Source organism: Geotrypetes seraphini, chromosome 8 (genome assembly GCF_902459505.1).
Source record: "Geotrypetes seraphini chromosome 8, aGeoSer1.1, whole genome shotgun sequence".
Lineage (NCBI taxonomy): Eukaryota > Metazoa > Chordata > Amphibia > Gymnophiona > Dermophiidae > Geotrypetes > Geotrypetes seraphini.
This window is the reverse complement of record NC_047091.1, coordinates 64,508,847-64,529,863: the sequence shown is the minus strand read 5'-3', so window position 1 is coordinate 64,529,863 and position 21,017 is coordinate 64,508,847. Positions and strand designations below refer to the sequence as shown.

At 50.4% G+C, this 21,017-nt stretch overlaps 1 protein-coding gene across 4 annotated transcripts in view; it reads right to left on the bottom strand.

Annotated features, from left to right (window-relative positions):
• Positions 1 to 21,017, bottom strand: part of LOC117364971 (cathepsin W-like) — a 96,290-nt gene that overhangs the window by 8,986 nt on the left and 66,287 nt on the right. For all 4 annotated transcript variants that reach the window (XM_033954732.1, XM_033954731.1, XM_033954730.1 and 1 more), the window contains one exon: positions 6,070 to 6,128. In XM_033954732.1, the coding sequence (XP_033810623.1) occupies positions 6,070 to 6,128 (59 nt within the window). The remainder of the gene's footprint in view (positions 1 to 6,069; positions 6,129 to 21,017) is intronic.

Sequence of the window (21,017 nt, the reverse complement as noted above, 5' to 3'; positions counted from 1 at the left end):
TTCAAGGGCTCGGAAGGACACCTCTCCTGCCTGCTAGGGCATCGGGCTGCAGCAGTGGCTGCCTGCCCAATGAAAACAATGTGCTGCTGGCGGCACTGGCAGCTCAGAGAAAGCAATGTTACTTACCGTAACAGTTGTTATCCAGGGACAGCAGGCAGCTATTCTCACTAGTGGGTGATGTCATCAGACAGAGCCCCGGTACGGACGTCTCACAAGCATGTGTTGCTTGTAGAAACTTAAAGTTTCTAGATGCCCGCACCGCGCATGCGCCGGTGCCTTCCTACCCGGAGATCCGGGCGTGTCTCCTCAGTTCAGGTAGCTAGCCTGAGAAGCCAACCCAGGGGAGGTGGGTGGGACGTGAGAATAGCTGCCTGCTGTCCCTGGATAACAACTGTTACGGTAAGTAACATTGCTTTATCCCAGGACAAGCAGGCAGGTATTCTCACTAGTGGGTGACCTCCAAGCTAACCTCAGTGGGATGGAGGGGGAGTTGGCGACTTAAGAGAATAAATTTTTCAATACTGTTTGGCCAAACTGTCCATCCCGTCTGGAGAGGGTATCCAGACAATAATGTGAGGTGAATGTGTGAACCGAGGACCAGGTGGCAGCCTTGCAAATTTCCTCGATTGGTGTTGATCTGAGGAATGCTACTGAGGCTGCCATTGCTCTGACCTTATGGGCTGTGACCTTACAAGGAAGTGATAATCCAGCCTGGGCATAGCAGAAAGAGATACAAGCCGCCATCCAGTTAGAGATGGTGCGCTTTGATACGGGTCTTCCCAACTTGTTAGGATCGAAGGAGACAAAAAGTTGAGGAGTGGTTCTGTGTGGCTTGGTGCGATCCAGGTAGAAAGCCAAGGCACGTTTACAGTCTAGAGTGTGAAGGGCCGATTCTCCGTGGTGAGAATGAGGCTTAGGGAAGAATACTGGAAGTACGATGGATTGGTTGAGATGAAATTCGGAGACCACCTTAGGCAGGAATTTCGGGTGAGTGCGGAGGACCACCTTGTCATGGTGGAATACTGTGAATGGTGGGTCCGCCATCAATGCCTGGAGTTCGCTCACTCTGCGAGCGGACGTAAGGGCTACAAGGAAAAGCACTTTCCAGGTGAGATACTTCAGAGGGGCCCTGTTGAGTGGTTCAAACGGGGGCTTCATGAGGTGGGAAAGGACTACATTGAGGTCCCAAACCACTGGGGGTGGTTTGAGAGGAGGGTTAACATGGAAGAGTCCTTTCATAAATCTGGCGACCACCGGATGGGCCGAGAGGGGTTTCCCTTGTAGAGGCTGGTGGAACGCCGCAATCGCGCTCAGGTGGACTCGTATGGATGTGGACTTGAGCCCAGATTGAGATAGGTGCAGGAGATAGTCCAGCACGGAGGATAAGGAAGCTCGCTGAGGTTCCTTTGACTTAGAAACGCACCATGAGGAGAATCTGGTCCATTTCTGGGAGTAGCATTGTCGAGTGGCGGGCTTCCTGGAAGCTTCCAAGACCTCCCTCACTTCTTGTGAGAATTGGTGAGGGGTTACGTTGAGAGGAACCAGGTGGAGAGACTGCAGGTTGGGATGAAGTAGTGATCCTTGATGTTGAGTAAGTAGTGAAGGAAACACTGGAAGTGGTACGGGTTCCCTGCTGCTGAGTTGAAGTAGGAGGGAGAACCAAGGTTGTCTGGGCCACCGAGGGGCTATTAGGATCATGGTGGCCCGTTCGAGTTTCAGCTTGACCAGGGTCTTCTGGATCAGCGAGAATGGTGGGAACGCATATAGAAATCGTTTCCCCCAGTTCAGTAGAAAAGCATCTGCCTCGAGGCGATGAGGAGTGTAGATCCTGGAGCAAAACTGAGGCAGTTTGGCGTTGTGGGGAGCCGCAAAGAGGTCTATCTGAGGCGTCCCCCATTGCGTGAAGATCTGGTGAAGGGGGTTGGAATGGAGAGTCCATTCGTGCGGTTGTAGCAGACGGCTTAGTTTGTCTGCTAGGACGTTGTTCTCCCCCTGGATGTATACTGCTCTGAGTAGGGCGTTGTGGCGCACCGCCCAGTCCCAGACTCGTAGAGCTTCCTGGCAAAGGAGGGACGAGCCCGTGCCCCCTTGCTTGTTGATGTAATACATGGCAGCCTGATTGTCTGTGCGAATGAGGATTACCATGTCGTGAAGTAGATGTTGGAAAGCTTGGAGCGCATTGAAGATGGCTCTGAGTTCCAGTAGATTGATTTGGTGTAGTCTTTCCGCACTGGTCCAGAATCCTTGGGTGCGGAGACCCTCCAGGTGGGCCCCCCATGCGTAATTCGACGAATCGGTTGTGAGAACTTTCTGATGGGGGGGAGAGTGCATCAGCAAACCTCTGGATAGATTCGAAGAGGTCATCCACCAGAGTAGAGACTGCCGAAGAGCAGGTGTGACTACGATGCGTTTGGATAGTGGATCGGATGTCTGATTCCACTGTGATGCCAGGGTCCACTGGGGGATCCTGAGGTGGAGTCTGGCAAAGGGTGTCACGTGTACTGTGGAGGCCATATGGCCTAGGAGCACCATCAGTTGTCTCGCCGGTATGGTTTGGTGAGTGACCACCGACTGGCAGAGATGAAGAAGAGACTCCATGCGTTGCCGGGGCAGGAATGCTCGGAGTCGGGTGGTGTCCAGGACCGCTCCGATGAAGGGGAGGGACTGGGTGGGTTGTAGATGGGACTTGGAGAAGTTGATCTCGAAGCCCAAATTCTGGAGGAAGTAGGTTGTAGCCAAGGCCGCCGAAGTGACCTCTGGGGCTGACGGGGCCTTGATGAGCCAGTCGTCGAGGTATGGAAAGACCTGTAGACCCCTGTCCCGGAGTGCTGCGGCCACTACCACCAGGCACTTTGTGAAGACTCTGGGGGACGAAGATAGGCCGAATGGTAGCACTCGATACTGTAGGTGCAGATTTCCCACCCGAAATCTGAGGAACTTTCGGGAGGCCGGGTGAATGGGGATGTGAGTGTAGGCCTCCTTGAGATCCAAGGAGCATAACCAGTCGTTCTGCTCGAGGAGGGGGTATAGAGAAGCCAGTGTTAACATGCGGAACTTCTCTTTGACCAGGAACTTGTTGAGGGCCCGAAGGTCTAAAATGGGTCGCAGGTCGCCCGTTTTCTTCGGGACGAGGAAGTACCGGGAGTAAAACCCTCGGTTCAATTGGTCTGACGGGACCGTCTCGACAGCCCGAAGCTGAAGTAAGGTTTGGACTTCCTGAAGAAGAAGGGCGGTCTGCGTCGAGCTTGAAGGATACTCTCTTGGAGGATGGTCCGGGGGGGCCCGGTGGAATTGAAGAGAGTATCCTTCTCTTATGATGGAGAGGACCCATAGGTCCGTGGTTATGGCCTCCCATCGGTGGTAAAAAAGATGGAGGCGGCCCCCTATGGGAGAGGCCGAGGTTATGCTCCCGGGAGGGGCGTCAAAAGGGCTGGGGAGCCTTAGGTACAGCCGGTGGCTGGAGTTTTTGCTGAGACTTCTGGGGGGGTTGTCTCTTCGCAGGCTGTCTCGCAGCGGGCGTTTGTCTGGGCATGTAACGCCGCTGGTAAATCAGGGGTGGCCTGGAAGGTCGAGACTGTTGAGGTTTGGGTTTGGGCCGTAGGATGGATTGAAAGAATTTTTCATGATCCGACAGCTTCTTGGTAACAGTTTCGATAGACTCATCGAACAGGTCAGCTCCAGCACATGGTACGTTGGCGAGTCTGTCCTGTAGGTTGGGATCCATATCGATAGTACGGAGCCATGCCAGTCGACGCATAGCTACCGCGCTTGCGGCGGCGCGTGCCGAGAGTTCGAATGCATCGAAGGAGGATTGCATTAGCTGGAGTCGTAATTGGGAGAGGGAGGCTACCACTTCCTCGAACTCGAATCGAGCTTGGTTGTCTATGAACGGAGTGAACTTGCGGAGTACCGGCAAGAAGAACTCCAGATAGGAAGAGAAAAAGAAGTTGTAGTTTAGCACCCGTGACGCCATCATGGAGTTTTGGTAGAATTTTCTACCAAATTTGTCCATCGTTCTTCCCTCTCGGCCCGGCGGTACAGAGGCGTAGACCTGGGAGGGATGAGAGCGTTTAAGGGAGGACTCGACCAGTAGGGATTGGTGGGAGAGTTGGGGGCCCTCGAACCCTTTATGGTGCACGATGCGGTATCGAGCATCGAGTTTGCTGGGGATCGCCGGTATGGAATACGGCGTTTCGAAGCACTGCATGAAGGTCTGGTCCAGTAATTTATGCAATGGGAGCCGAAGCGACTCCGTTGGAGGGTTAGGTAAGTGCATGGTGTCCAGATACTCTTTGGAGTATCTGGAGCCCGTGTCAAGGGTCACATCCAGATCATCCGCCATTTGTCGGAGGAATGATGAGAAGGACAATTGTTCCGCCAGCGTCGGTCTGTGGGACGGGCTGGAGGAGGATGAGGCCTCCAGGTCCGTGGACATCGGGGAGTGACAAGGAGAATCGGGTATCGGTGTCTCCTCGTACTCCGGGCCCCTCGGAGGGGACACCTCTGATGAGGAGTATCCCCTACGTTGCAGTTTTTTTCTGCGGTGACACCTCCGAATGGCGTGAGGAGTGCCAGGATGAGTGTCTCGATCGGTGCCCGTCTCGGTGGCGGGACGGGGATCGGGATCGTCTGTGCATCGCATGGTCTCCCGAGGCCCCCAAGTGGATAGGGCTGGAAGCGGTGGATCGCAACTGGGTGTGCGATGCGGGTTCTTGCGATGCTACCCAAGTCTGGTAAGGAGTACGGAAGAACTCTTCCTGACTATGCCCAGGGCTTCGAGTATCGAGCGAAGGTCTGGTCCCATGTTGGCGCGGAGGCGTAATGGGTTCTAATGGCGGCATATCGGTAAGCGAGGCTTGCCGCGTGGGCATCGCCGCCCTCCCCCGTTTGTCCTCGTCGGTTGTCGAGGTCAAACGGTGTGGGGGAGGGGGAGGGGGCGGACCGCCCCTTTGGATCGGTACCGGGAGGTCACCCTGTATGGCAGCGATGAGCCCGGGTCCGATGGTCTGCATGAGCTCAACGAATTGAGCTTCCAGCACGGACCGTAGCGAAGCCGATAGGGAGGGATCCGCACCGAAAGGGGGTCCTCCTGCACGGACATCGCGCTCCTTCGAGGTCGAGTGCTTCTGCTTAGTAGCTTTCGGCACTTTGATGACCATTGGTGGCACTGTGGAAGGAAGAGGTACCTGAACCGAGGAGACCGGGGCAGGCACCGACGTCGAGCTCGTGGATGGTGTCGGGGTGAGCGATGCCGGTTTCACCACACTCGATGCAGGGGTGGTCGATGCCGGTTTCGCCCGAACCGGGGAGGTATCAGATGAAGTGGAGGCTGTGGGATCCTTAGCTGCGTCCATCTTGAACATCGATTCCCACAATAGGCAACGCCGCTTGAATGAACGTGCCGTAAGGGTAGAGCAAGGCCCGCACGATTTCGGGATGTGGTCAGGGCCCAAACACTGCAAACAGCGCCAGTGAGGGTCCGTGAGTGAAATCGCGCGTTGGCACTTGCTGCACTTTTTAAACCCGGTGATTGGCCGGGACATAGGCCGGAAAATCTCCGCCGCGAGGTCGAAGCCAGTGGGCCTGAGCCACGTGGCCGGCCCGTTCGACCCGCCGGAGGAAATAATCTTCTCTTTTTTTTTTGAAAAAGAAAAGAACTGTTAACTGTAATTAAAAGAAAACGAAAACGCGGACAAGGAAGGCAAATTTAACTGAATTCAGCTAGCGCATGAAGAAGTTGAACTTCTCAGCTCCGCGGAAAAGAAAGAACTGAGGAGACACGCCCGGATCTCCGGGTAGGAAGGCACCGGCGCATGCGCGGTGCGGGCATCTAGAAACTTTAAGTTTCTACAAGCAACACGTGCTTGTGAGACGTCCGTACCGGAGCTCTGTCTGATGACATCACCCACTAGTGAGAATACCTGCCTGCTTGTCCTGGGATAATATAATTTTATCTGATTTCTTTATCAAGATTGAGATTAGCATAAATTGTGTTAAAAATCTATCCTAAGAGGTTTGTAAAGCTTTTCACAGCAGTGTTTATATGCCAGGGAGACGATACTTCCTTACCTGTTCTCCCCAGTGTCTTCCCCAGCTGTTCTTCAGAATCCAGTAAGGGATCCTTTTGCCTGTTAAGGTACAAGAGAATATAAAAGGGGTCTTCCAGTAAGTAACAGCAATGTGCCTGACAAAATGCATTGCCTAAACCGTCTATCCCTCCCAGACAGGTTACCTTTCAGACACAGCAATATGTAGGCACTACCTAGCCTGTTCCTTTCACAGACATCCCAAGTTTTCAAGATCTTACAAGAGCCTCCTGTGCTACCTTCCTTCCCAATCTCCTATCTTAGTGGTTCCCAACCAGTGTGCTATTTTGTTTTGAAAATTTGGCCTCCTGAAGAGAGAATCTGGGAATCTGGCATTCGTCCCCTCCATAGTATAGAAACAGTTTTAGCTTCTTTACTGGATCATCTTCACAAATTGTTCAGTATAAGTAGGTGTACACTGATCTTACAGTTTGATTTGAGCAGTGCATTTGATCTCCTGGATCATGGAATTCTGATTAAATGTTTAAATGCAATTGGTATTTCGGATTGTGTTCTCTAATGGTTTGAAGGGTTTTTAAAATATCAAACTTATCAAGTTTGTAGTGATGAACAATATTCTCATGTCTGGAGTAACACAAGTGGAGTTCTGCAGGGCTCTCCACTTTCTCCCTCACTGTTCAATATTTATTTGAATATTCTTAGACAATAAACTAACAAGTCTAGACTTGAAATTATACAGTTATGCAGATGATATAACTATTGTAGTCCCTATTTCCTCATTAACATTGGAAACTCAACATTTTGTATCATCCATAATTATGTTTGTTTAGCAATGGTCAAAAAAATTTAGACTAAAATTAAACTCTAATAAAACTAAGATTTTTTTTTGGCAAGTCCAACTAAGATTAAAGAAAAATTGTTAAAGTTGAATGGAATTAATTATTCTATCAGTCCAGTTATTAAAATCTTAGGAGTATATCTTGACTGAAACTTGTCGTTCAATGCTCAATTTGATGCTTTAGTAAAGAAAAGTTTTTTCACACTATGGAAGCTTTGCACAATTAAATCTTATTTTGACTTTTCGTCTTTTAGATTGATTGTGCAGTCCTTAGTTCTGAGTACTTTAGGCTACTGTAACATCATTTATCTAGGTTCTTATCAAAAAATCATTAGGAGGATGCAAAAAATCAGAACATGTAACACCATACCATCGAAAGTTGCACTGGCTTCCGGTAGAGGCAAGAATAATTTTTAAATTGGCCTGCATTTGTTATAAAACATTATATGATCTTATACCTAGTTACCTTTTAGCAGAAAACAGACGTTCTTCATGAAACACAACCTTATTTTTTCCCCTCAATAAAAGGTTGTGTATACAAAAGATTTAATAGAACCCTATGCTTTCAGGCAGGACTTTGGAACAAACGTTATAGGGCCAGATTCACAAAACGGCCTACCAATCTGATCCGGGTCCCGATCCTGGTCTGGGGGACTGATTCAGGACGTGTCCTCATGCAAATGAGGATGATCAGAATGACACCCTCTCCAGCAATCCCGACGCATGCACAGACCATCTGTAGATGGTCTGTGCATACGCTGGCCCTCCTTGCCCAGCAGAGCTGGAAAAAACTTTTTTTAGCTTTATTTTTCGTAAGCCCTTTTTACTTCTAACTTCGTGAGCCCATGGTTTTAACCCACTTTAAACCCGTGGGTTAAAACCACGGGGCTTGCAATGCAGGAAAGGGCAGGAGATTCGGGGCAGAGAAGCGGGAGATCGGGGCTAAAAGAAGGGCAGCCAAAGCAGGAGAATCGCAGCAGAGAGCAGGGTTTTTACACAATTGACTGGTCCTCAAAAGTTGCTTGTTTTTGGATCGGCCAGCCCAGTCGGTGTGCCTGCATTTGTTTAGTGAATCGCGTCCTTCCTACTTTACATGCCATTTCCCCTCATTTGCATGCGCGGATCAGATCTGATCGGCCATGAGGTTAGTGAATGGGTCGGAGGAAAATCGGGTCGCACAGGGGTCGCTAAGTGGTCGGGACTTGATCGGTGGGTTTAGTGAATCTAGCCCTTAGTGGTTTATCTTAAATTCTTCTTACCAGGTCTTTAGAAGATAATTAAAAACTTAACTGTTTGATAAATATGTATAATCTTGATAAGTTAATAATTTCTTAATGTTATATTTTATATATAATGTACTGTATTTTGTGGTGTAAATTTGCTGTGTTTTTACAGTTCTTACCTCTTATTGTAAACCGCACTGAGCTGGGAGGTATTACGGTCTATAAATAAATGTATTATTATTATTAAAATTGGAGGGGGGCAGGGAAGCAGGTCACAGTTACCTATACTGACTCCACAGTCCTGTTCTGTCTCCTATAATCCCTATAAATGTTAGCAAAATGTGTTGCCTTAAGCTGCTACAAGTGCTTAGACTAAAACCTTTAAACCCTGTGCTTGATTTTCATGTATTGGTTGCTCCAGTACTGGATTATTGTAATTCACTTTATCCCAGGACAAGCAGGCAGCATATTCTTGACTGATGGGTGATGGCACCGACGGAGCCCCGGTACGGACACTTTTAGAGTGATTGCACTCTAAGAACTTGGAAAGTTCTAGAGACCGCACCGCGCATGCGCGAGTGCCTTCCCGCCCGACCCCGACGCGCGGTCCCTCAGTTTCTTAGTTTCCGCGGAGCTAAGAAGTCGCATTTTCAACGGCTGTTGAAAATTTTTTCATTCGCCTTCCCGCTCGCGTAAACTTTTTCGGGGTTTTTTTGCCCTTCCTTTTTTCTTTCTTTTGTAAAAAAAAAAAAAAAAAATCTCTTATTTTTTTCGAGTTTTCTTGATTTGCCCCGGCGGGGCCTACTGCCATCATCGAGGCCTCGGCCTTCGATTTGGCAGAAGCCGTTTTTCCGTTCATGCCCCCTCAGCCCGGGTTCAAGAAGTGCCAGCGGTGTGCACGGCCTATTTCCCTTACAGACCCACACAACTGGTGCCTTCAGTGTCTGGGTCCGGAACATCAGGCCTCTACCTGCACCCGCTGTGCCACTTTGAAAAAGCGGACTCTCAAAAATCGAGAAATACAGCAGAGACTGCTTTTCGGCACCGACATGTCCGACCCCACGTCTTCGGCGCCGGTCTCGGTACCTGTTTCGTCGGCACCCACCTCATCGACGCCACGCGATACCGCGTCGGCGTCGCAGCATGCAGGTAAGCCGGCTAAGAAGCCTTCCCCGCTGGAACGTCCTCCGGTCTCCATTGCAGAGAGTCCAATCCTGCCGACCGTGAGGCGCCAGCGGAAGCGCTCCGCCCCTATTGAGGTGAGTCCCTCGACATCGGGCTCCTCATCTCCGGGGCGTAGAGCGGCACCGCAGGTACCGCAGAAGAAAAAAGCGGTACCGGTGCCCTCCCTCGATGATCGCATTGCGGCCATCTTACAGGTGCAGCTGAAGGAACAGCTCAAACAACTCCTTCCAGCTCTCCTGACACCGAGCCCTCCGGTGTCGGTCCCCACTGGGCAACCGGTACCGATTGTGGAACAGTCTATATTGTCACCATCCACTCCTTCGGTACCGGTACACTTGGCCTCATCGGCATCGATGCCTGTCCTCGCACCGGAGCCCAGGTCTCATCACCAATCGGTACAGACTTCGGCTCCGGTGCAACCGATAACATCTCCCGGTACCGCGTCGATGAGGTCGGGTAAGTCGGTACAGAAGTCCCGACACCGGGAACCATCCACCCCTGAGTCTCGGGACCGTGGTCCCCATATTCGAGACCCTGATCTGTGGGGCGACTCTGAAGAACCTTTTCTGTCAGAAGGGGAGTGTTCATCAGAGGAGGACGAGCCTGTTCTTCAGGATACTTCCTCCAAACCTGATTCCACCTCTTTCTCTTCTTTTTTAAGAGATATGTGTGAATCTCTTTCCATTCCTTTGGAGGCTGAGTCTAAAAAGTCCAAAGCTTTTCTAGACGCTCTTGATTTTGACCAGCCTCCAAAGGAATTCTTGAAACTCCCTTTACATGACATCCTGAGGGAGACTTTTTACAAGAATTTGGAGACTCCTCTTACTGTCCCGGGAGCTCCCCGCAAATTGGATTCCCTATATAAAGTGATCCCTATTCCTGGGTTCGATAAACCACAGCTCCCTCATGAGTCTCTCCTTGTAGAATCCACCCTCAAGAAGTCCTTAGGAGCTAGTGTCTATGCCTCTGTTCCTCCTGGCAGAGAGGGAAAAGCCATGGACAAATTTGGTAAGCGACTTTACCAGAATGCGATGCTTGCTAATCGTTCTGGTAACTATGCTTTTCATTTTTCTTTTTACTTAAAGCATCTCCTTACCACCATGGCTTCCTTTGAGCAGTACCTTCCTGTGGGGAATCGTGAGGCTTTCCATCAATGCTCCTCGTCTCTCTTCCAGCTCAGAAAATTCATGGTAAGGTCTATATATGACACCTTTGAGCTTACCTCTAGAGCAACAGCCATGTCTGTAGCCATGCGACGTTTGGCCTGGCTTAGAGTCTCCGAGCTTGATGTTAATCATCAAGACCGGTTGGCTAATGCCCCATGTTTAGGGGATGAGCTGTTCGGAGAATCTATGGACTCGACGACTCAGAAGCTCTCGGCTCATGAAACCCGCTGGGATACCCTTCTTAAGACCAAGAAGAAACCCCCACCTCCACGGCCATTTAGACAGCAATCGGCCTATCAGCGGCGTTTTGTGGCTCGCCCCTTGCAGCCTTCCACTCAGCAACCTCGGAGGCAGCGTCAACAACAGAGGCAAACGCCTAGACCTCAGCAGCAACAACCAGCCAAGCAGCCTCCTCAGCAAAAATCGACTCAGCCCTTTTGACTTAGTCCTCGAGGGCATAGCCAGCGTTCACACATCTCCTCTCCTCCCTCAACTGATAGGAGGACGACTTTCTTTCTTTCTCAGCCGGTGGGAAGTTATCACTTCGGACCAATGGGTCCTCAACATCATCCGCCACGGCTACTCTCTCAACTTTCACACCCTTCCAGGCCAAAGTCTACCAAAAGAGTCTGCTTTGCACACTCCTCAATCTGCCCTTCTTCGTCAGGAGGTTCAATCCCTCCTCCTTCTGAACGCCATAGAGGAAGTTCCTCTAGATCAAAGGGGGCAGGGATTCTACTCCCGTTATTTTCTAGTTCCCAAAAAAACAGGGGACCTCAGACCAATTCTAGATCTGCGAGACCTCAACAAATGCTTGGTCAAAGAAAAATTCAAGATGCTATCTCTAGCAACACTTTATCCTCTCCTCGATCACAACGACTGGCTATGCTCTCTCGATCTCAAAGAGGCCTACACTCACATTCCAATCAACCCGGCCTCCAGACAGTACCTTCGCTTCATGATCAATCACTGTCATTACCAATACAGAGTGCTCCCCTTCGGTCTTGCCTCCTCTCCAAGAGTGTTCACAAAATGTCTGGTGGTGGTGGCAGCGTTCCTGCGCTCCCACCACCTTCAGGTTTTTCCCTACCTGGACGACTGGTTGATCAAGGCCATTTCATCTCAAGCTGTTCTTCTGGCCACCAACCAGACCATCTTTTTTCTACAACTTCTAGGGTTCGAAATCAATGTACCCAAGTCTCACCTCCTTCCTACACAGAGACTTCAATTCATTGGAGCGGTGCTGGACACTGTCCAGATGAGAGCCTTCTTGCCGGACAACCGTCTTCACAACCTCCAATCGCTCTGTCAGCAGGTGCTGCCCCAGCACTCCATTTCTGCAAAGCAGATGATGATTCTCTTGGGTCACATGGCCTCCACAGTTCATGTCACACCTCTGGCTCGTCTTCACCTACGCACTCCTCAATGGACCCTGGCTCTACAGTGGTCTCAGGCGACAGACTCTTGCTCACGACACATATCTGTGACATCGTCTCTTCGTCAGTCTCTACAATGGTGGTTGACATCCTCAAATCTCTCCAGGGGCCTTCTGTTCCATCTGCCTCCTCATCAACTGGTCATCACCACCGACGCCTCCCCTTATGCATGGGGAGCCCATTTGAACGAGTATCAAACTCAAGGCGTTTGGACTCCTCAGGAAAAGAAGCATCACATCAATTTCCTAGAACTCAGGGCAATGTTCTATGCCCTCAAGGCCTTCCAACACCTTCTGTTTCCTCAAGTCCTTCTACTCTGCACAGACAACCAGGTAGCCATGTACTACATCAACAAACAGGGTGGAACAGGCTCTCGCCTCTTATGCCAGGAAGCTCAGAGAATCTGGTCCTGGGCAACCACTCGCCGCTTATTCCTGAAGGCGATTTATATTCAAGGAGAACAGAATTACTTAGCGGACAAGCTCAGCAGAGTTCTCCAACCCCACGAATGGACTCTCGACCCATCGACTCTACAGTCCATCTTTGCCCAATGGGGCACTCCTCAGGTGGACCTCTTTGCAGCTCCTCACAATCATCAGTTGCCCCAATTCTGCTCCAGACTTTACTCTCCCCACCGTCTAGCAGCGGATGCTTTTCTTCTGGATTGGTCCAGTCTGTTCCTCTATGCTTTCCCTCCTCTACCTCTCATGCTTCGGACCTTGTTCAAACTAAAGAGGGAACGGGCCACCATGATCCTGATTGCTCCACGGTGGCCCAGGCAACATTGGTTCTCCCTTCTACTTCAACTCAGTTCCAGAGAGCCATTTCTACTTCCACTGTTTCCCTCTCTGCTTACACAGAATCAGGAAACCCTTCTCCATCCCAACCTGCAGTCCCTACACCTGACAGCTTGGTATCTCTCGGGCTGACTTCAACTGATCTTATTCTATCTCAGCCTGTTCGCTCCATTCTGGACGCCTCCAGGAAACCAGCCACTCTACAATGTTACCATCAAAAGTGGACGAGGTTTTCTTCTTGGTGTCTCCTTCATCATCATGACCCCAAGTCTCTTGCAGTGGAGACTCTTTTGGATTATCTGCTTTCTCTGTCTAACTCTGGTCTTTAATCTACTTCCGTCAGAGTCCATCTCAGTGCCATTACGGCCTTTCATGAGCCGGTCCAGGGGAAACTCCTTTCAGCTCATCCCCTAGTCTCCAGATTCATGCGAGGTCTTTTCAATATGAAACCACCTCTCAGAGCACCTCCTGTGATCTGGGATCTAAACGTGGTTCTCTCCACCTTGATGAAGCCTCCATTTGAACCCTTGGCTACTGCCTCTTTCAAATTTCTCACTTGGAAGGTACTTTTTCTTATTGCTCTCACCTCTGCCAGGAGGGTCAGTGAGCTCCATGCACTAGTTTCTGACCCACCTTTCACAGTCTTTCATCATGACAAGGTGGTTCTACGTACACATCCAAAGTTTCTCCCTAAGGTTGTCTCTGAGTTCCATCTCAACCAATCTATTGTACTGCCTGTTTTTTTTCCCAAACCTCACTCCCATTCCGGAGAACAGGCTCTTCATACTTTGGACTGTAAGCGGGCTTTAGCTTACTATTTAGACCGTACTAAGCCCCACAGATCATCTCCCCAACTTTTTCTGTCCTTTGATCCGAATAAATTGGGACGTCCTGTTTCTAAGCGTACGCTATCTAATTGGCTTGCGGCTTGCATTTCATTCTGCTATGCTCAGTCGGGACTGACACTGGAAGGTTCTGTCACGGCCCATAGAGTTAGAGCTATGGCAGCATCTGTAGCTTTCCTCCGTTCCACGCCTATTGAGGAAATCTGCAAAGCTGCTATGTGGTCCTCAGTCCATACTTTTACATCTCATTATTGTCTGGATGCTTTCTCCAGACGGGATGGACATTTTGGCCAATCTGTTTCGCAAAATTTGTTTTCCTAATGGCCAACCTTCCCTCCATCCCTCTTTTCGTTAGCTTGGAGGTCACCCATCAGTCAAGAATATGCTGCCTGCTTGTCCTGGGATAAAGCACAGTTACTTACTGTAACAGGTGTTATCCAGGGACAGCAGGCAGATATTCTTGCATCCCACCCACCTCCCCGGGTTGGCTTCTTAGCTGGCTTATCTTAACTGAGGGACCGCGCGTCGGGGTCGGGCGGGAAGGCACTCGCGCATGCGCGGTGCGGTCTCTAGAACTTTCCAAGTTCTTAGAGTGCAATCACTCTAAAAGTGTCCGTACCGGGGCTCCGTCGGTGCCGTCACCCATCAGTCAAGAATATCTGCCTGCTGTCCCTGGATAACACCTGTTACGGTAAGTAACTGTGCTATACTTAGGGTTACCATATTTAGAGCTGTGAAGTCACGAATGCATGGCCCCACCCCATTCAGCCCTAGACCCGCCCTTGTTCTACCTCCAACCTTGCCCTATATGCCTCCAGCCCTTCCCCTGCAAAGCTTTGTCTATTCTTTCCCAACCTCTGGGATGCATCTGGAGGGCCTCTGAGCATACACGGACGTGTGTGATGTAATCTATGCATGCTCAGAGGCCCTTCAGATGCGGCTGGAGCTCAGAATTTTCCAAAACTGCCGGGTTTTGGATAGTCTGAATGGGCACCCAGACAGTCATCTAAAAAGAGGACATGTCTGTATTTTCCTGGACATCTAGTAACCTAACTATACTTCCAGGTACTATGCTAATAGCAATACAATTGGCTCAAAATGCTGCTTTCATCTTTGCATGGACTATCAATTAGAGAGCTGCACGGGAACGGGGGGAACGGGAATCCCGCGGGACCCGCGGGGATCCTGCGGGTTCCTCCTTCGGATCACGGGGACACTCCCTAGGGTCGCGGGGATCCGGTGGGGACGCCTCCGAGGGTCGCAGGATTCCTGCGGGGTTGGATGTGAGGCTCGTCTTCTCCCTACCTGCCCTGCCGCAGCACACAGCCGATCGGAACGGAAGTCTTCCACGATGTCAGCGCTGACGTCGGAGGGAGGGCTTAAGCAAAGCCTTCCCTCCCTCCGACATCAGCACTGACATCGGGAAGACTTCCGTTCCGATCGGCTGTGTGCTGCGATCGACAGTGGCGTACCAAGGGGGCGGCGGGGAGGGCGGTCCGCCCTGGGTGCAGCCATAGGGGGGGTGCACAGCCGGCCAATCCCCTTACCTTTGTAGCGCTTCCTCCAACCGACCGACAACAGGCCCGGTCCGACAAACCTCCCTGCCCTGTAGCCGCAAATCTAAATTACTTTCTTACAGCAGCTTCAATACTCCAGCTGCTGTAAGAAGGTAATTTAGATTCGCGGCTACAGGGCAGGGAGGTTTGTCGGACCGGACCTGTTCTGTTGTCAATCGGGCAGGGAAGCGCCACAAAGGTAAGGGGCAGGGAGGGAGAAAGGGAGGAAAGGTGGAGTGGAGAGGAAAAGACGCTTAAGGTAAAACTGAGGGGGAGAAGGACACTGAAAGCACTGGGGAAGACAAAGGGGTGGAGAAGGACAATGAAAGGACAAGGGGAAGATGGGGGGAGAAGGACGCTGAAAGGACATGGGGAAGACAGAGGGGGGGAAAAGGACGCTGAAAGCACATGGGGAAGACAAAGGGGTGGAGAAGGACGTTGAAAGGACATGGGGAAGATGGGGGGAGAGAAGGACGCTGAAAGGACATGGGGAAGACGGAGGGGGAGAAGGACGCTGAAAGGACATGGGGAAGACGGGGGGAGAAGGACGCTGAAAGGACATGGGGAAGACAGAGGGGGGAGAAGGATACTGAAAGCACATGGGGAAGAAGGACACTGAAAGAACATGGGGAAGACAGAGGGGGGAGAAGGACACTGACAGGACATTGGGAAGAGAGAGTGGGGAGAAGATGCTGGCAGGGAAGAAGACAGAGATGCCAGACTATGGGGGGAGCGGAGGGAAGAAGATGGGTTCCAGTCCAATTTGGAAGGGGGGAGAAAGGGAGAGGCACAGTAACAGAGCAAATGGAAGATGCAGAGAGAAGAGAGATAGTGGATGGAAGGAATTGAATGAGAATATGAGGAAAGCAGAAACCAGGCAACAAAAGGTAGGAAAAAAATTCTATTTCTTTTTTTTTTTTTTTGCTTTAGGATAAAGTAGTATATTAGTTGTGTTGATAAAAATTTATAAACATTAGAGGCTCTGGTAGAAACCTGCTTACAAAGTATGTATTCTTCCCAATTAATATTTCCAAATTAATAAAGTCTTTTTGCTTATTTGTAAATGGGTTTCTACCAGAGCCTTTAATTCAGTAGCATAATTAAATGAAATAACTATTTCTGTAGTTTATAGGGATGGGTGGGGACGGAGGGGATTCCTTGCGGGGATGGGTGGGATTCCTCATGGGGACAGGTGGGACTTTGGAGGGGACGGGTGGGGACGGGTGGGATTACTGTCCCCGCGCAACTCTCTACTATCAATTAGATATTGTGTGCTGATTAAAATGCTAATGATTTTCTTTAAGACTCTACATTTCATGTAGTTGTGTTCCTCACCAATGCTCTTCCTAAATTCCATCCATATGTATGCCCACCTTCAAATTACTTTGTCATTGTCTGTAAATGCCAGGTTATAGGATTGTGTACAGTCAGAATATTGACACGAGTATACCAGTTTTCAGGTCATTTAAGCACATTCTGCCACCTTAAATCTTGGTGTCATCTTTATAAATTATCCCCAGTCTCTCAAACAGCAATGCTGACTGTACTGCAAAAGCAAGGTTAGCAGCAAGCATCTGGAGTTGGGGGAGAGAGGGTCCATGTGAGTTGCCATGGCTACCAAGCCTTACAAAGAAGAATTGTAGGAACCTACACCTCAACCTGCCTCTCTGTCTCGGGCAACTAACCCTATGTTCGCAGAAACCAAGCCCCCACACTGCCCAATCCTCCCAGCAAAGTTACTGTACAGGTAAAGAGAGCGAATCCCCCATTTAGGCCACATACTTTGTTTATATTCTTTAACTAAAGGAATTTCTGGTGCAATAGGTGAGACATTTTAATCTAGACAGTAGGGTTATTTCCCTTTAGCTACATGCTGCAGAAGGAATCCACTCCGGATTTTTCACTCTGCCTCTGTTATACTTCACTTAGCTCCACTTTCAATTCTTTCCTTCTGCACACATGACTGCAGATGTGTATGTTCTGCTCTCCCCATTTTATTATTTTTAATTCAATGTAATTTCATCCCTTTTTGGGTAATTTGGTGCTTGAAAGCACTTTTAAAGCTTTGCTTGCATGAGAATTCACAGACTTCGGTCTGTAGCTGACAGGCCAATCCCACTGGGTACCTGTTAGTCAGTTTGCATAGTTTTCTCTGGAGCTCAGGGCCATCTCTGAGGTGGTCTCCCCTTCTGTTAATCAGGGGTCAAGCACAGGCTGTTAGGCGCCCTTAGGAGGCTCGGTGGTGTCTCATAGGGTGTCGGCTGCGTCATTGCGCCTCCACCCATTCCAGTGTGTATCCGTTGGTCACAGGGGTGGAGTTGTCAGACATTGGAGTTTGACTGGAAGCCCAAAGACCAGCTTTGCAGCAGTATTCCCAACATTGTAGCACTGAAAGCAGGTTTCCAGCACTGATCCTGCCAAGTCACAGTAAGTACACAGGTTAAAAGCCTGTGAGAGACATTGGTGGAGGTTGGAAAAGTGGGGTTTTCAGTGTTTTTTTATGTTCCCCTGTGTTCCTCCTTCTGAAAAAGCTTAAAGTTGCTGTATGTAGAGTTTGGGAAGTGTGAAAAATATTATGATTTTGATGCAAATTTCTTGACGGCGTCCATCTTGGATTTTTAGCAATTTTTTTTTTTTTTTCTAAAGCTCCCTGCTTCTTCAAAAATGTAAATTTTTCCTGGAAACTTTCTGGGATGGAGTCCTTGGGCTCTCTTCATGTAGATTCTTGCCAGGATTGCACAAATTTAGTGACTATTCACAGAGAAAGGTAGGGGAGGGTCATTGGGATGGGCAGACTAGATGGGCCGTGGCCCTTATCTGCCGTCTATTTCTATGTTTCTATGTGGCACAGCGGGGAGGGGCGGCAGGATCCATCTTAGCTTCTCTACTACTGAAGCAGGTTACCAAATGCTCAGCTAGCCCTTCATTATCTTGACTGTTTCGATCATGTCCCCTCTCAGTCTCCACTTTTCATGGGAGAAGAGGCCCATTTTCTCTAATCTCTCACTGTACTGCAGTGGCGTACCAAAGAAAGGGCGGGAGGGGCGGTCCTCCCCGGGTGCACGGCTTGGGGGGGGTGCACAGCCGGCCAGGTCCGGGTCCTCCTGCCCTTCCTATCCCCCGGCCTGCGCTGCTGCAATCTTACCTCCCCCCACTGATAAGAAGTTTTTCCGACATCAATTCTGACGTCGGAGAGGACGTTCCGGGCCAGCCAGGCAGTGATTGGCTGGCCCGGAACGTCCTCTCCGACATCAGAAAGGAAAGGGAGAGGCGCTTTTTTCTTCTTTTTTCTGCGGCAGGGAGGGCAGGATGTAGGTAGGCAAGCTGGCTGGCTTTAGCGCAGCAGGGAGGGAGGGAGATAGATAGGCAGACAGGCAGGCTGGCTTTGGGGGTGGACAAAATCTGGAAGGCAGTGGGGACATAAGGAGGCACTGGGGCCACTAAGGACACGGCAAGGAGGCACTAGGGGCACCATGGACACAGGAAGGAGGCACTGGGGGCACTAAGGACACCGGAAGGAGGCACTGGGGGCACCATGGACACGGGAAGGAGGCACTGGGGGCACCATGGACATGGGAAGGAGGCACTGGGGGCACCATGGACACGGGAAGGAGGCACTGGGGGCACCATGGACACGGGAAGGAGGCACTGGGGGCACTAAGGACATGGGAAGGAAGGAGGGAGGGAATAGAAAGGGACAATTGTTGGGCCTGAGTGCAGAAAGAAATGAAAGAAAGGATACATAGTCAATTAATAGATGTCCCCTTATGATGAAAAAAATAAATGGTCACGTTACCTCTGGCTTACTTTCTCTGCAGCAGAGTCAGCAGCCGCGCTGAGGTGCAGGTAGGTCCCGCGATGACTCATCCGCCGGCTCTGCTCCGGAAGAAGTAAGTTATGTCGGAGGGGGTGGACCCAGCAGACGTAGTCATTGCGAGACTTTGCCACAACTCCCTGCGTCTGCCGGAGCAGAGCCAGCAGAAGAGTCATCGCGGGACCTTCCAGCATGCGGCTGCTGAGTCCGCTCCAAAGCAAGTACGTTGGAGTGGGGTGGACTGGCAGCCGGTAACTACAGTCATTATGGGACCTTGCGGCATAAAGGGAGAGAAAGGAGCAGGATTGCTGGAATGGAAGAGTGGTGGAGAGAAAGAAAGGGGGCGGGGTGGTATGGAAGGGTGGTGCTGATAGAAATGATGTACAGAGAAAGGGGAGAGACATAAGGGGGAAGGATATTGGAGGGAAAGAAAGGGGGCAGATGCTGATTGAAGAAGGGTGGATGGCGAGAGAAAGGGCAGACATTGGATGGTAGTGGGGAGCCTATGCTGGATGGAAGTGCAGATGGGAGAGATAAGGGAGCAAATGCAGGTAGGAAATGGGAGGAGAGAAAGAGGGGAGCAGATGCTGGATGGAAGTGGACAGAGAGAGGAGAAGGTACTAGATGGAAGGGTTGGAGAAAGAGGGTGCATGATGGAAGGAGGGGATAAATAAAAGGAGGGCTCATGATGGGGAGAAAAAGATTGAGTTAGGGAAATACTGGAGGGGTGAGGGAAAGAGGTGGCAAGCTTTAGGTAGACAGTAAAAAAGGACATTGATGAGAGGGTAGTAAGAACGTAATCTAGACAGATGCAGAAAATAAATTGAAAAGGAAAATGAGGGAAAAAAGGGAAAGGGATTGCAGAGGAAAGGTGTGGGAGAGGGAAGGAGAGGAGAGAGATGCCAGACCAATGGGGGTGAAAGGAGAGATGGAAGGGGGAGGCATACAGTTTCTGGAAGGGGCTTAGAAGGAGAGAAGATGCCATATAGGGGAAGAGAGACAGCAGACAGTGGATGGAAGGAAGAGAGTTACAAGAAGATGAGGAAAGCAGAAATCACAGAAGACAAAGGTAGAAAAAAAATTTCTATTTATTTATTGCTTTAGGAGACATGTGTCACTGTGGAGCATTGTATGCAGAGTCCAGCTTCTTACTGGTTCAATTTAACCTTTGTCTATGTATTTCTATTTTATCCCCCCTTTTACAAAACTGTAGAGCGTTTTTTAGCGCCAGCCGTGGTGGTAGCAGCTCTAATGCTCAGAATTCTATGAGCGTCAGAGCTGTTACCTCCGTGGCTAAAATCCACACTACAGTTTTGTAAAAGGGGGAGGGGTTAGTTTGTGATTACATATTCCATACTAGGCGAAGGTGTTTTCTGTGTTCTGTGTGTTCGAAAGACATGTTTTTTTGTTAGTCTTGACTGCAGGATTGATCTGCACTAGTCTGGCTTGTTTAGTTTTACAATGGGTGTATTGATGTTGTACTGCTCACTGCAGGGCCGCCATCAGGGCAGTACTACCAGTCCTGCATTCAGGGGCCCGGAGGTGACAGGGGGCCCGGGCTCCTCCAGGGTCCTAGGCAGTGTTCCCTCTAAGGCAGCGGTCTCAAACACGCGGCCCGCGTGTGGCTCTCCAGGTTTTATTTGCGGCCCGCAGTATGGAGGCATCATTCTCTTCCTTTTGGAACAGCAGCCGGCTCGTTCGTTCAAAGCCGCGAGTTGGCGGCTCCTTGCGCTATCCACTCCTGCATCGGAAGCCTCTCTGATGTCACACCATCAGAGAGGCTTCAGACGCAGGCGCGGATCTCGCAAGGAGCCGCCACCCACGGCTTTGAACAAACGAGCCAGCCAGACACGCTGCTGCTCCAGTGGCGTACCAAGGGAGGGGGGGGCGGTCCACTGTTCTCCCTAGAATGCGGCTCGCCTAGAGCAGTGGTGCCCAACCTGCTTCCCTTCCCTTCTCACTGCTGCCATCGGGGATCAGGCTGGCACCGTGTTCTTTGATCTCCCTGCTTCTCTTCCCTGCAGGGCCGACCAACTCTTGCGGCCCGACGTCAATTCTGACGTCGAGAGGACATTCTGGATAGCCAATCGCTGCCTGGCTGCCCGGAACA